The 16,986-nt window shown below is 43.0% G+C and overlaps 1 protein-coding gene across 2 annotated transcripts in view; it reads right to left on the minus strand.

Moving 5' to 3' along the window:
- The window catches only part of LOC106583961 (discs large homolog 1-like protein), a 223,627-nt gene that overhangs the window by 78,235 nt on the left and 128,406 nt on the right, over positions 1–16,986 (minus strand). For both annotated transcript variants that reach the window (XM_014168679.2, XM_014168681.2), the window contains 2 exons: positions 4,271–4,427; positions 4,011–4,113 (listed from right to left, as the gene is read on the minus strand). In XM_014168679.2, coding sequence (XP_014024154.2) covers positions 4,011–4,113; positions 4,271–4,427 — 260 coding nt within the window. The remainder of the gene's footprint in view (positions 1–4,010; positions 4,114–4,270; positions 4,428–16,986) is intronic.

Here is a 16,986-nt window from a genome sequence, read left to right on the forward strand (position 1 = left end):
CTGCTTCTGCAAAATCTAATGCAGGTCCAAATAAAAAAAGTATAGATACCTTAATAGAAAGTTACTCAAGTAAAAGTGAAAGTAAGCCAGTAAAATACTACTTTAATAAAAGTCTAAAAGTACAACAGTATTTGGTATTAAATATACTTAAGTATCAAAAGTAAATGTAATTGCTAAAATATTGCTAAAAGCAGACAGCACAATTTTCTTGTTTTTAAAAGGTATGAACAGCCAGGGGAACACTCCCACACTCAGACATTATTTACAAAATATGCATTTGTGTTTAGTGAGTCCACCAGGCCAGAGGCAGTAGGGATGACCACGTGCTCTCTTGATATGTGCTTGAATTTGCCAATTTTCCTGTCCTGCTAAGCATTCAGGGAAAATGGATGAAGTAAAAAGTACAATATTTTCATTAGGAATGTAGTGAAGTAAAAGTTGTCAAAAATATAAATAGTAAAGTAGATACCCCCAAAAACTACTTAAGTAAAAATACTTAAAAGTACTACTTAAGTGCCTGATCTAACTTCACTGATTCACATATCAATATTACATGGAAAATACTGAACTCCTCTACTGATCTTAATCTCTTACCCTAGTCACATTCAATACCTCACATTCTCACACACACACACACACACACACACACACACACACACACACACACACACACACACACACACACACACACACACACACACACACACACACACACACACACACTATCCCCCAACCCCTCACTCCTGTGTAGTTCCATTATTGCATCTCACCATGCATGAAATGCATACATTTGTGTGTCATTTGCCATGATCAAACAAACAATCTCCACCATTCATCATAGATCACATCACTGCTAACACACCCCCTGTTCTGCTCTGTGTCTGGTTGGTTCTCACTCACTGTGTGGCTTTTCTGCCTTTTGTGGTTTTAAGCTGCCGAGAAATGGGCGTTAGAAACTGAGACGGGATCAAGCTGTACTTACAACTCCCCATTCAGTCCCAGAATCTTTGACACATTATAGTGCCAAGCTCCTTCCACTCTTTACTGTTGAAGTATTTAGTTGAAATCTTCTTATCTACTTACTAACTCCTCTATGTGCACATAACTAACTAACTACACCTCAGTACCCTTAACTTACAGCAAGGGGGGCTACAGCCAGCCACACAGCCAGCAGGATACTCTACAGGCCCTCAACAGTGCACGATGAGGATAAGGGCCATACTCACACACCATAGAGAGAGAGAGAATAGTGGTAAGTAGGGCAATAGTGGTAATGGTGATTTAATGAGGCCTGGTTAAGGTTGAACCTCTGGTCAGGGCCAGATCTGACAATCACTAAACCCCTTTAAAACCCCTCTATCTTTGAAGGGCGTGTGGACAGACCAAAAACAGTAAAGGGTAATGATATGTAGAGCAAACAGAACAACCACAGAGGTGAGAGACATGACCTGAGCTGAGGTACCCTAGACAAATGGAATATCAGCATGCTGTAACCAAATCGTAGTGAAGTGAGAAAGAACTTTCATGTCAGTGGCAGGCAGCACAGAAGCCCTTGTTAGGAGGGGTGTTGTCCTTGTCACACCCTGATCTGTTTCACCTGTCTTTGTGCTTGTCTCCACCCACCTCCAGGTGTTGCCCATCTTCCCCATTATCCCCAGTGTATTTATACCTGTGTTCTCTGTTTGTCTGTTGCCAGTTCGTTTTGTTTGTCAAGCCTACCAGTGGTTTTTCCCCTTGCGTTTTCTAGTTCCTGGTTTCGACCATTCTGCCTGCCATTCTGTACCTTGTCACACCACCCTGGATTATTGATCTCTGCCTGCCCTGACCCCGAGACTGCCTACCATTTTGTTTTGTTACTTCGACACTGTCTGCATCTGGGTCTTCTCCTGAAATGTGATAGTCCTGTAGTTGGACGGAGATGAACGCCTTTACTTTCAGGTACAGTATCAGTCAAATGTTTGGACACACCTACTCATTCAAGGGTTTTTTGAGAAAACCCCCCCTGAAATAACACACATGGAATCATGTAGCAAGCTAAAAAGTGTTAAACAAATCTAAATATATTTTAGATTGTCCAAATTAGCAACCCTTTGCCTTGACAGCTTTGCACACTCTTGGCATTCCATCAATGGGGCGGGAGCTAGCCTAGTGGTTAGCGTGTTGGGCCAGTAACCAAAAGGTTGCTAGATCGAGTTGACAAGGTGAAAATCTGTCATTCTGCCCCTGAACAAGGACGTTAACCCACTGTTCCTATGCCATCATTGTAAATAAGAACTTGTTAATCAAGCAGCTTCACCTGGAATGCTCTTCCAACAGATGCTCAGCACTTGTTGGCTGATTAAAAAATGTTTCCCTTCAGTCTGTGGCCCAACTCATCCCAAACCAGCTCAATTGGGTTGAGGTCAGGTGACTGTGGAGGCCAGGTCATCTGATGCAGCACTCTATCACTCTCCTTCTTGGTCAAATAGCCCTTACACAGCCTGGAGGTGTGTTGGATCATTGTCCTGTTGAAAAACAAATGGTAGTCCCACTAAGCGCAAACCAGATGGGATGGTGTATCGCTGCAGAATGCTGTGGTAGCCATGCTGGTTAAGTGTGCTGTGAATTCTAAATTAATCATAGTGTCACCAGCAAAGCACACCCACACCATCACACCCCCTCCTCCATTCTTCACGGAGGGAACTACACAGAGATCATCTGTTCACCTACTCTGCATCTCACAAAGACACAGAGGTTGGAAACAAATCTCACATTTGGACTAATGTCCATTGCTCGTGTTTCTTGGCCCAAGCAAGTCTCTTCTTATTGGTGTCCTTTAGTAATGGTTTCTTTGCAGCAATTTGACCATGAAGGCCTGATTCATGCAGTCTCCTCTGAACAGCTGATGTTGAGATGTGTCTGTTACGTGAACTCTGAAGCATTTATTTGGGCTGCAATTTCTGATGCTCTTAACTCTAATAAACTTATCCTCTGCTGCAGAGGTAACTCTGGGTCTTCCTTTCTTGTTGCAGTCCTCATGAGAGCCAGTTTCATTATAACACTTGATGGTTTTTGCGACTGCACTTGAAGAAATGTTCAAAGTTCTTGACATTTTACGTATTGACGGACTGTCTTTTCTCTTTGCTTATTTGAGCTGTTCTTGCCATAATATGGACTTGGTCATTTACCAAATAGGGCTATCTTCTGTACAGTATAGCACAACTGATTGGCTCAAACGCATTCAGAAGGAAAGAAAGTCCACAAATTAACTTTTAACAAGGCACACCTGTTAATTGAAATGCATTCCAGGTGACTACCGCATGAAGCTGGTTGAGAGAATGCCAAGAATGTGCAAAGCTGTCGTTAAGGCAAAGGGTGGCTACTTTAAAGAATCTCAAATATAAAATATATTTTAATTAGTTAACACATTTTTTGGCTACTACATGATTCCATATGTGTTATTTTATAGTTTTGACGTCTTCACTATTATTGTACAATGTAGAAAATGGTACAAATAAAGAAAAACCCTGGAATGAGTAGGTGTGTCCAAACTTTTGACTGGTACTGTAGTTCCAGGTAGTTTTAATTTAGTTCTGAAATGGAACACAACTTACCTCACTCAGTGTCATGAGGCTGTTTGTGTGTGCGTGTTTGTGTGTGCGTGTGTGTGTGTGTTATGGCTTTCACTCCTGCCAGGGAAGCCCACTCACCTCTTTCCCCACCTTAGAGGGTCCTGTTGCCATGACATCAGAGTAGATAACCCAATCAGTGTGTGTAACCTGTTTACCAGAGCTGTGACCTTTTTTACTCTGCAGTTACCACGGGGGACAGCAAACTCACATCACAGATCACACTCACGTCAGGCTCCATGAGTGGGCTCTCACTCTTTCGCTTCTGTTTTGTCATTCGGTCTCGCTCTCTAAATCAATCTGCAAATATCTCCTGTTGTCAATTTCTGTCTTTGTTTGATCTCATGGAAAGAAAGTGTGCTATATTACTATAGTATTAGTAGGAGTATTAGTATTTCTCACCCTCTGGCCTGTACTGGGCTATGATGGTAACCGTCTGTCCAGCGTTCTTCAGAGCAGCAGCTGCCTGCTCATGGGTCGCACTGCGGAGCTCAACCCCGTTCACCTGCACACACACAGTTTGATCAATGAACAGCAACTGAACAAGGCATGTCAATGGAGATCTACAGTCAATTTAACCTTGTCAATAATACTCATAAATCACAAGAAATCAATAAGAGACTATCACGTTTCCGTGTGTGTGTGTGTGTGTGTGTTCTTACTGAGATGATGCGGTCTCCTTTCCGGAGCTCTCCACAGAGGTCAGCAGGTCCACCAGCCAGGATGAAGGAAATAAAGATTCCCTCTCCATCCTCTCCTCCTACTATGTTAAAACCCAGGCCTGTAGAGCCACGGTGTAACACCACCTTCCTGCGCTCCCTGAAACACACACAGAAATATAAGGGAAAGGGGGATACCTAGTCAGTTGTACAACTGAATGCCTTCAACTGAAATGTGTCTTCTGCATTTAACCCAACCCCTCTGAAGCAGAGAGATGCAGGGGGCTGCCTTAATCAACATCCACGGCACCCGGGGAACAGTGGGTTAACTGCCTCGCTCAGGGGCAGAATGACAGATTTTTACATTGTCAGCTCTGGGATTCGATCCAGCAACCTTTCAGTTACTGGCCCAAAGCTCTAACCGCTAGACTACCTGCCGTATATACAGCATTACACACACATTGTTAGAGGTTGGTACTATACAGTCACAGTGTAGTACAAGTACAACCCATTAAATCAGAACACACACACCTATGTTACACACAGTACACCCTGTTACAAACTGATACACACACACACACAAAGTCGAAGCCCAGACACAAAAGGTGAAGTTTAGTTACTCCAGTCCTATTTTTGGATGTAGCATTCCCTCTAGTGGTGAGCGTGAACATTACACGTCTGTTTGGTCTGTTACAGCCATTCTCAAAAGGCGGACCAATATCCGGACCCAGAACATGGTCAATACGGACTGCGGGTCCCACTTTTTGGGGGGAACTCGGTCGGCATTCGACTCCTGGTATCATATGAACACACATAAGACATGGAACATTTGTAGAATTTCAGGAAATTAGTTTTAAAACTGGCTAGATTTTCATTTCGCTCCATGGCATAATGTGTACAATTGCAGGAAATTATCTTTACAACTACCAACAAGAGGTGTGTGAACAATTTCATCAGTTTGGGGTCACATGGGTTGCGAGGTGGGGATTTTTAACAACACCGATACATGACAATATACATCCGGTCCATTGCCACCTAGGAAGTTTGTATGACTGGACCTTCTCAAATGAGTACCCCTGGTCTATTATTTCTCAGAAAGGCAGCATAGGCATAGACTGGAGCAGCCAGCAGAGGACACTGCTATGCTGTGTCTTTATATTCACCATCATTACTTCACTATCCCGAGACCATTTTACATTACGAACATTCAATGTCGTCTTGGTAAGCAACTCCAGAGTATATTTGGCCTTGTGTTTTAGGCTATTGTACTGCTGAAAGGTGAATTTGTCTCCCAGTGTCTACTGGAAAGCAGACTGAACCAGGATTTCCTCTAGGATTTTGCCTGTGCTTAGCTCTATTCAGTTAAATTGTATCCTAAAAAAACTCCCTTGCTGATGACAAGCATACCTTTGTATGTGGACACCTGCTCGTCAAACAACACAGCTTACCTCACATCATTGAAGTAATGAGATAGAAGTCATATATAAACTGAAATACTTCAACAAAACGATTTTGTGCTATTGCATCATCCCATTCATTGATTCATGATGGCGGCGCCAGGCAATGTTTGTTTCCTTGGACTGTCGGCGTTCAGCAGTGAAAACTAATTTTAATCGTCTGGGAATTTGCGTGCTATTAAGTGTATAATCTGCGACATGTTCGTAGTTGTCACGGGGAAAGGTCCGATGGATACCTTTATTTGTGAAAAATGTATTGAACTTGATGCAGCTAAAGTAAGGATTATTACTCTTCATAGTAAGGATTATTACTCTTCATAGTAATGATTATTACTCTTCATAGTAAGGATTATTACTCTTCAAAGTTTTCAGGGCTGATAGAATGGTGTGTTGTTGGTATCTATAAAAAAGTAATCTTTCTGTGTGTCTTTTAAAGGGTTTGTCCAGTCCTAAACAATTTGAATTTATAGCTTTAAGTCTTCAACTAGGTTATAATTCTAAAGTAACTGTTCTGAGAGTCTACCGCCATTCCTCCACTAAGAAATGTTTGTTAACTAGTCTCACTGATTTAATAGCTTCCTTTTCTAGTAGTTCTGAGATGTTTGTCGTAGGTGGCTTTAACCTGTCCTGGGGAACCCAATACAGACTGTTTAAAGGATTTTTGTAATAACCTAAACCTCACTCAGTTGATTACTAAACCCACACGTCCAAATCTGAGGGATTCTACTAAATCAACAAGAATTTACCTTATGTTTACAAATACTCCAGAGATATGTGTGGCTAGTGGTGTTTTCTCCCTGGATATTAGTGATCACTGACCTATTGTTTGTATTAGAGATGTTAGGACTCATAGGGCAAAATCATGCATTATTACAAGGAGAAATTTGTACAATTTTACTGAACAAGCTTTTTTACATGATCTCTACCATTATGATCATAATGGTATCTTAGCGCTCCCTCTCTCTCTCTGCCTCTCTTTCTCGCTCTGCCTCTCTTTCTCTCTCTGCCTGTCTTTCTCTCTCTGCCTGTCTTTCTCACTAGGGCAAACATTCTGCCTCTCTCTCGCTCTCACTCTTTCTGTTTTCGTTCTCATTTCATTGCTCACGGCAACAGCGAGCATGGAGAGGGAGCTAAGCTTAGTGACAAGACAATTGGCAGCACACTTCAGAGTGTGTGTGTGTGTGTGTGTGTCTAGACTACATATAAATCATATTTAGTGTCTGCCTCTGTCTGTAAGGTCCAGTGGATGTGTTTGAGGCTGAGAGACAGAGACGGACTGCTGTGGTCCCTGCTGTGGCCTGGCAATCTGTTCCTACTTATGACAGCACTGTATGTATCTCTCTGCTCTTTCTGCTGTGGCAGGAGAAAGCCACCCAAGGTGACAAGAGCTTAGCCCTGCAATCCATCTTTCTTGCTCTCTCTCTTTTTGTCTAGCTCACCTCCCTGCCCCCCAGACATATCTCCCCAGGAGTTACACAGCTGGCCTCCCACTAGCTTCAACACAATTCATCTTTCATAACTTTATCTGCCAATTCCAGCAGCAGACAGAGCAAGAGAGAGAGGGCAGAGAGATAAAGAGAGATAGGGGAGAGAGAGAGGGCAGAGAGAGACAGGGGGAGAGGGGGCATAGAGAGGGAGAGAGTTAGCAGAGACAGAGAGAGGGCAAAGAAGAGAGAGAGAGAATAAGAGTGGGAGAGTGAGAGAAAGAAGGGGTAGATAGCTGGAGACTGACAGAGAAAGGGATGGTTGGAGGAGGAGTAGTAGAAAGATGAGGAGGAGAGACAGTGCCTTCAGAAAGTATTCATACCCCTTGATTTATTCCACATTTTGTTGTTACAGCCTAAATTCAAAATGGATGAAATATTTTTTTTCTTCACCCATCTACACACAAAACCCTATAGCGACAATGTGAAAACATGTTTAGAAACATTTTTGCTAATTTATTGAAAATGAAATACAGAAATACCTAATTTATCACACCCCTGAGGAAATACAGTTGAAGTCAGAAGTTTACATACACCTTAGCCAAATACATTTAAACTCCGTTTTTCACAATTCCTGGCATTTAATCCTAGTAAAAATTCCCTGTCTTAGGTCAGTTAGGATGACCACTATATTTTAAGAATGTGAAATGTCAGAATAATAGTAGAGAATGATTTATTTCAGGTTTTATTTCTTTCATCACATTCCCAGTGGGTCAGACGTTTACATACACTCAATTAGTATTTGGTAGCATTGCCTTTAAATTGTTTAACTTGGGTCAAACATTTTGAGTAGCCTTCCACAAGCTTCCCGTAATAAGTTGGGTGAATTTTGGCCTATTCCTCCTCACAGAGCTGGTGTAACTGAGTCAGGTTTGTAGGCCTCCTTGCTCGCACACGCTTTTTCAGTTCTGCCCACAAATTCTTTGCTGAGCTGCCTTTCAGGTTATGTCAATATAGGACTAATTTTACTGTGGATATAGATACTTTTGTACCTGTTTCCTCTAGCATCTTCACAAGGTCCTTTGCTGTTGTTCTGGGTTTGATTTGCACTTTTCGCACCAAAGTACGTTCATCTCTAGGAGACAGAACGCGTCTCCTTCCTGAGTGGTATGACGGCTGCGTGGTCCCATGGTGTTTATACTTGCGTACTATTGTTTGTACAGATGAACGTGGTACCTTCAGGCGTTTGGAAATTGCTCCCAAGGATGAGCCAGACTTGTGGAGGTCTACAATTTGTTTTCTGAGGTCTTGGCTGATTTCTTTTGATTTTCCCATGATGTCAAGCAAAGAGGCACTGAGTTTGAAGGTAGGCCTTGAAATACATCCACAGGTACACCTCCAATTGACTCAAATGATGTCAATTAGCCTATCAGAAGCTTCTAAAGCCATGACATAATTTTCTGGAATTTTCCAAGCTGTTTAAAGGCACAGTCAACTTCTGACCCACTGGAATTGTGACACAGTGAATTATAAGTGAAATAATCTGTCTGTAAACAATTGTTGGAAAAATTACTTGTGTCATGCATGAAGTAGATGTCCTCACCGACTTGCCAAAACTATAGTTATTGAATAAGAAATTTGTGGAGTGGTTGAAAAACGAGTTTTAATGACTCCAACCTAAGTGTATGTAAACTTCCGACTTCAACTGTACATGTTTGAATCACCTTTGGCAGTGATAAAAGTTAACAGATAACTTTCTGGGTAAGTCTCTAAGAGCTTTGTACACCTGGATACTTTATTTTCACAAAATGTATTGGATTTAATTTCTTACAACCGACAATAACTTTTTAACATCAGATCAGCAGTTACTTACCCCAATTCTGGATTCAACTTTCGACTCATCTGCCCGGGGAACTCTATGTAATTCCGACCCAATTTTCAGGCTACCCAAGAGGAACGTTGGCGTTAGAGGCAAGGGGGAGGGGATCCTGGCGAGATTAAGGCAAAGGGAAAACCGGCCACCTCTTCCCTCCATTCTACTGACCAATGTACGTATAGTCACTCGATAACAAGATGGATGACCTCTCAAAACTGCAATATTCTTTGCTTTTATGAAACATGGCTCACGTACAAGATACCCCCCCGGCTATCCAACTAAATGGATTCTCCATTCACCGGTCGGACAGGACAGTGGAGTCGTGGAAATCGGGGGGGTTGCATCTACATCAACTCCAACTGGTGTTCTAACTCCAGCGTGGTGGAAGTGTCGACCCACTGTCTTGGAAAACCTGACAGTCAAATGCCTACCCTTCTATCTCCAGAGGGAGCTTTCAGCTGTTATCGTGACTGTTGTATACATTCCACCTTAGGATAATGAAAATAACAAGCTGGCACTTAACGAACTGTACAAGGCTATAAACAAGCAAGAACACCAACATCCAGAGGCTGCTTTTCTAAGACACTTGATGCACAACTTCCATTAACACGTCTCCAACGCCACTAGGGACGATAAAGTTTTAGACCACTGTTATTCTACCCACAAGCAAGCATACAAGGCCCTGCCTTGTCCGCTATTTGGCAAATTAGATCATGACTCCGTAATCTTGCTTCCTGTTTACAAGCAAAACAGGAAGTACCCATGATTCGGTCCATTGAGAAATGGTCACCAGAATCAGAGATTATGCTACAGGACTGCTTTGTTAGCACTGATTGGAATGTTACGAGACTCCGCCGATAACATTGACGAGCTAACTACGTCCAAAGCCGGGTTCATTAGAAAATGTATGGGCGACATTGTCCCCACGGTGAGGGTTCGCTGCTTCCCCAATCAAAAGTCCTGGATTAACACGGAGGTTGAAGCTAAGCTAAACTAAAAGACAGGGCTACCACACACAGAGCTATCGTAGACAACCCTGAGGCTATGGCCGAGGACAGGAATAAGTACAAGAAGTCCCGCTATGACCTCCGCAGAGTCATCAAACGAACAAAAGGACAATATAAAAATAAGGCTGAATCATACTACACAGGCTCTGACGCCCGCCGTATGTGGCAGGGGCTACATACCATTACGGATTACAAAGGAAGACACAACCATAATCTGCCCAACAATGCCTCTCTACCAGATGAACTCAATTCATTTTATACAAGCTTTGACAAGAACATCGTGCCGGGTGTGAGGGAGATTACCGACCCAGAGGATTGGGTAATCTTGCTCTCCGAGGCCGACGTGAAAAAGGTCTTTAATCAGGTCAACACCCACAAGGCTGCGGGGCTCAACAATATTCCAGAGCGCATTCACATCACTGACAATCTGAAATGGTCCACTCCACACGGACAGTGTGGTGAAGAAGGAGCAACAGCGCCTGCTCAACCTCATGGGGCTGAAGAAATTTGGCTTGGCATTTAAGACCCACAAAAACTTTTACAAATGCACAATTGAGAGCACCCTGTCAGGCTGTATCAACGCCTGGTATGGCAACTGCACTACCCGCAACTGCACGGCTCTCGAGAGGGTTCCCTGACTGCACTCAAGGACATCTACAGCACTCGATGTCACAGAATGGTCAAAAAGCTCATCAACCACCATGGCCTGTTCACCCCACTATCATCCAGAAGGCGAGGTCAGTACAGCTGCATCAAAGCTGAGACCGTGAGACTGAAAAACAGCTTATATCTCAAGGCCATCAGACTGTTAAATAGCCATCACTAGCCGGCCTCTACCCAGTGCCCTGACCTGAACTTAGTCACTGTCATTAGCTGGCTACCACCCGGTTACTCAACCCTGCACCTTAAAGGCTGCTGCCCTATGTACAGTGCATTTGGAAAGTATTCAGACCCCTTCCTTTTTTCCACATTTTGTTACGTTACACCCTTATTCTAAAATGTATTCAATCATTTGTTATCCCGCAATCTACACACAATATCCCATAATCAAAGTGGAAACAGGTTTTAGAAATTTTAGCAAATGTATTAAATATAAAAAACATACCTTATTTACGTAAGTATTCAGACACTTTTCTATGAGACTCGAAATTGAGCTCAGGTGCATCCAGTTTCCATTGATCATTCTTGAAAAGTTTTTACAACTTAATTGGAGTCCACCTGTGGTAAATTCAATTGATTGGACATGATTTGGAAAGGCACACGCCTGCCTACGTAAGGTCCCACAGTTGACAGTGCATTGCAGAGCAAAAACCAAGCCATGAGGTCGAAGGAATTGTCCATAGAGCTCCGAGACAGGATTGTGTCAAGGCACAGATCTGGGCAGTATGCCCAGAACATTTTTTTGAGAACTGAAAGGGGTGTCTCAGTTTCAAGGTCTCAGCTTGGAGGGAAGAAGCTTTGTGAGGTATTGGTCGGTTACATGCATGAACCAAAAGTTAATGATGAATTAATTATGAATAATGTAAATCATGCAAATATAACTTGTCTGTGTATGCAGTTAAAAAGAGAAATAACGGGACTGCCCCGACGGAACCCCCGACTGACGTGTACTATCGTGCATTAAGTTTTTTGGAACCTCTCCGGCTTCCTGATAATAAAAAAACGATTGACTTCAGGTGTCACTCTGACAGAGCTCCAGAGTTCCTATGTGGAGATGAGAGAACCTTCCAGAAGGACTACCATCTCTGCAGCAATCCACCAATCAGGCCACTACGGTAGAGTGACCAGACGGAAGCCACTCCTCAGGAAAAGGCACATGACAGCCCTCATGGAGTTGCCAAAAGGCACCTAAAGGACTCTATGACCATGAGAAACAAGATTCTCTAGTTTGATGAAACCACGATTTGAACACCTTGGCCTGAATGCCAAGAATCACATCTGGAGGAAACCTGGCACCCTTAAAACGGTGACGCATGGTGGTGGCAGCAGTATCATGCTGTAGAGATGTTTTTCAGCGGCAAGGACTGGGAGACTAGTCAGGGTCAAGGGAAAGATGAACAGAGCAAAGTACAGAGAGATCCTTGATGAAAACCTGCCTAAGAGCCCTCAGGTTTACCTTCCAACAGGACAACAACCCTAAGCACACAGCCAAGACAAGGCAGCAGTGGCTTCGGGACAAATCTCTGAATGTCCTTGAGTGGCCCAGCCAGAGCCCGGACTAGAACCCGATCGAACATCTCTGAAGAGAACAGAAAATAGCTGTGCAGCAACGCTCCCCATCCAACCTGACAGAGCTTGAGAAGATCTGCAGAGAAGAACTGGAGAAACTCCCCAAATAAAGGTGTGCCAAGCTTGTAGCGTCACACCCAAGAAGACTCAAGGCTGTAATCGCCAAAGGTGCTTCAACAAAGTACTGAGTAAAGGGTTTGAATACTTTTGTTAATGTGATTTTATTTATTTTATTAACTTTTGTAATAGTAAATCTGACTTTGGTCAGGGCTAAACTTGGTGGGTGTCTAAATAGCTAGCCGTGATGGCTGGGCTATCTACTCAGAATATTGCAAAATGTGCTTTCACCGAAAAGCTATTTTAAAATCGGACACCTCGATTGCACAAAGGAGTTCTGTATCTATAATTCTTAAAATAATTATGTTTTTTGTGAACGTTTATCGTGAGTAATTTAGTAAATTCACCGGAGGTTTGCGGGGGGTATGCTAGTTCTGAACGTCACATGCTAATGTAAAAAGCTGTTTTTTTATATAAATATGAACTTGATTGAACAAAACATGCATGTATTGTATAACATAATGTCCTAGGGTTGTCATCTGATGAAGATCAAAGGTTAGTGCTGCATTTAGCTGTCTTCTGGGTTTATGTGACATTATATGCTAGCTTGAAAAATGGGTGTCTGATTATTTCTGGCTGGGTACTCTGCTGACATAATCTAATGTTTTGCTTTCCTTGTAAAGCCTTTTTGAAATCGGACAGTGTGGTTAGATTAACGAGAGTCTTGTCTTTAAAATGCTGTAAAATAGTCATATGTTTGAGAAATTGAAGAAATAGCATTTCTAAGGTATTTGAATAACGCGCCACAGGATTCAACTGGCTGTTGAGTAGGTGGGACGAATTCGTCCCGCCTAGCCCAGAGAGGTTAAATGGATATATTGAAGCAACATCTCAAGACGTCAGTCAGGAAGTTGAAGCTTGGTCACAAATGGGTCTTCCAAATGGACAATGACCCCAAGCATACTTCCAAAGTTGTGGCAAAATGGCTTAAGGACAACAAAGTCAAGGTATTGGAGTGGCCATCACAAAGCCCTGACCTCAATCCTATAGAAAATTTGTGGGCAGAACTGAAAAGCGTGTGCGAGCAAGGAGGCCTACAAACCTGACTCAGTTACACCAGCTCTGTCAGAAGGAATGGGCCAATATTCACCCAACTTATTGTGGGAAGCTTGTGGAAGGCTACGGAAATGTTTGGCCCAAGTTAAACAATTTAAATACAATGCTACCAAATACTAATTGAGTGTATGTAAACTTCTGACCCACTGGGAATGTGATGAAAGAAATAAAACCTGAAATAAATCCTTCCCTCAACTATTCTTCTGACATTTCACATTCTTAAAATAAAGTGGTGGTCCTAACTGACCTAAGATTAAACTTTTTTCTAGGATTAAACTGAGTTTAAATGTATTTGGCTAAGGTGTATGTAAACTTCCGACTTCAACTGTATGTACTGTACCGCTATCAATCCAGTATCCCTGCACATTGTAAATATAGTACAGTTTTGGAACTGACACTGTATATAGTATACTTGCTTATTAATGTGTTCTTCATATTTTTTCTTATTTATCGTTTTTATTTTTTCTTGTATTGCATTGTTATTGATTATCGCTTGGTTTTGAGTTTGCAACAAAGGCAATTCACTGTACTTGTGCATATGACATTAAAACTTGAAGTTAATTGCTTTAACATATTTTTTTCCAGTATTACTTTAGTGCCTTTTTGCAAACAGGATGCATATTTTGGAATATTTTTTTTTCTGTAAAGACATCCTTTTTTTTTAGGTTAGTATTATGGAGTAACTACGATGTTGTGATCCATCCTCAGTTCTCTTATCACAGCCATTCAACTCTATAACTATTTTAAAGTCATCATTGGCCTCATGGTGAAATCCCTGAGTGATTTCCTGTATTAATAATTTGACCATGCTCAAAGGGATATTCAATGTCTGTTTTTTTAAATGTTTACCCATCTACCAAAAGGTGCCTTTCTTTGCGAGTCATTGGAAAACCTCCCTGGTCATTGTGGTTGAATCTGTGTTTGAAATTCACTGCTCGACTGAGGGATCTTACAGATAATTGTATGTGTGGGGTACAGAGATGAGATAGTCATTCAAAAATAGTATCATAACTCAGCGCCACTGAGAGAGGCAAGAGAGTGGCAAGAAGGAAAATGACCTATTCATCGAAGTGATGAATCTCAGTAGCAGCAGCAACGTATAATAGCAACACACTCCCCTTGTCCCTACACAGATAAACTAAAACAAACAAATCAAATCATATGAACAAAACAAACATAACATATGAACATGAATGGCGCCAGAGAAGAAGGCAGACGTTTTACGTGCCCCCAACCGATTGTGTTTTTTGTTCATTCATTTGCGTTGTTTGTAACTTATTTTGTACATAATGTTGCCACTACCGTCTCTTATGACCGAAAATAACTTCAGACATCAGGACTGCGATTACTCACCACGGACTGGCAGAATCCTTTTTTTCCTTTAACGAGTCTGATGAGCCCGACGCGAACGATATACTGCTTTCTCGGGAACAGGCCCAGATCCCTGTGATTTGCGTGAAGGGGAGGCGGAGAAAAAGGGGCCGGAGGGCGGGCTGCCATCTGAGAATTCGTAGGTGATCGAATACACCCCCATTCTGCAAGCAAACATGCGATCTTTGGACAATAAAATAGATGACCTACGCGGAAGATTAAACTACCAACTGGACATTCAAAACTGTAATATCTTATGCTTCATTGAGTCGTGGCTGAACGACGACACTATCAACATACAGCTGGCTGGTTATACGCTGCACTGGCAGGATAGAACAGTGGCGTCTGGTAAGACAAGGGGCGGCGGACTATATATTTTTGTAAATAACAGCTGGTGCACGATATCTAAGGAAGTCTCGAGCTATTGCTCCTCGCCTGAGGTAGAGTATCTCATGATATGCTGTAGACCACACTATCTACCTAGAGAGTTTTCATCTGTATTTTCCGTAGCTGTTTACATACCACCAATAAAAAAAGTGGCCAGATGAACCAGATGCTAAGCTACAGGACTCTTTTATGAGCACTGACTGGAATATGTTCCGGGATTCCTCCGATGGCATTGAGGAGTACACCACATCAATCATTGACTTCATCAATAAGTGCATCGATGACGTCGTCTCCCCAGTGACCGTACATACATACCCCAACCAGAAGCCATGGATTATAGGCAACATCCGCACTGAGCTAAAGGCTAGAGCTGCCACTTTCAAGGAGCGGGACTCTAACCTGGAAGCTTATAAGAAATCCCACTATGCCCTCTGACGAACCAACAAACAGGCAAAGCATCAATACAGGACTAAGATTGAATCCTACTACACCGACTCTGACGCTCGTCGGATGTGGCAGGGCTTGCAGACCATTACAGACTACAAAGGGAAGCACAGCCGAGAGCTGCCCAGTGACACGAGCCTACCAGACGAGCTAAACTACTTCTATGCTTAATTCAAGGCAAATAACACTGAAACATGCATGAGAGCACCAGCTGTTCTAGAAGACTGTGTGGTCACGCTCTCCGCAGCCGATGTGAGTAAAATCTTTAAACAGGTCAACATTCACAAGGCCGCAGGGCCAGACGGATTACCAGGACGTGTACTGTGAGCATGCGCTGGCCAACTGGCAAGTGTCTTCACTGACATTTTCAACCTCTCCCTGTCTGAGTCTGTAATACCAATATGTTTCAAGCAGACCCCCATAGTCCCTGTGCCCAAGAACACTAAGGTAACCTGCCTAAATGACTACCGACCCGTTGCACTCACGTCTGTAGCCATGAAGTGCTTTGAAAGGCTGGTCATGGCTCACTTCAACACCATTATCCCATAAACCTTAGGCCAACTCCAATTTGCATACCGCCCCAACAGATCCACAGATGATGCAATCTCTATTGCACTCCACACTGCCCTTTCCCACCTGGACAAAAATAACACCTATGTGAGAATGCTATTCATTGACTACAGCTCAGCGTTCAACACCATACTGCCATGAAAACTCATCCCTAAGCTAAGGACCCTGGGACTAAACACCTCCCTCTGCATCTGGATGCTGGACTTCTTGACGGGCCGCCCCAAAGTGGTAAGGGTAGGTAACAAAACATCTGCCACGCTGATCCTCAACACAGGGGCCCCTCAGGGGTGCGTGCTCAGTCCCCTCCTGTACTCCCTGTTCACTCATGACTGCATGGCCAGGCACGAATCCAACACCAACATTAAGTTTGCAGATGACACAACAGTGGTAGGCCTGATCACCGACAATGACGAGACAGCCTATAGGGAGGAGGGCAGAGACCTGGCCATGTGGTGCCAGGACAACAACCTCTCCCTCAACATGATCAAGACAAAGGAGATGATTGTGGACACAGGAAAAAGAGAACAGAGCACGCCCCCATTCTCATCGACGGGGCAGCAGTGGAGCAGGTTGAGAGCTTCAAGTTCCTTGGTGTCCACATCACCAACAAACTAACATGGTCCAAACACACCAAGACAGTCATGAAGAGGGCACAACAAACCTATTCCCCCTCAGGAGACTGAAAAGATTTGGCATGGGTCCTCAGATCCTCAAAAGGTTCTACAGCTGCACCATCGAGAGCATCCTGACTGGTTGCATCACTGCCTGGCATGGCAACTGC

This window comes from Salmo salar, chromosome ssa23, assembly GCF_905237065.1.
Source record: "Salmo salar chromosome ssa23, Ssal_v3.1, whole genome shotgun sequence".
Classification (NCBI taxonomy): Eukaryota; Metazoa; Chordata; class Actinopteri; order Salmoniformes; family Salmonidae; genus Salmo; species Salmo salar.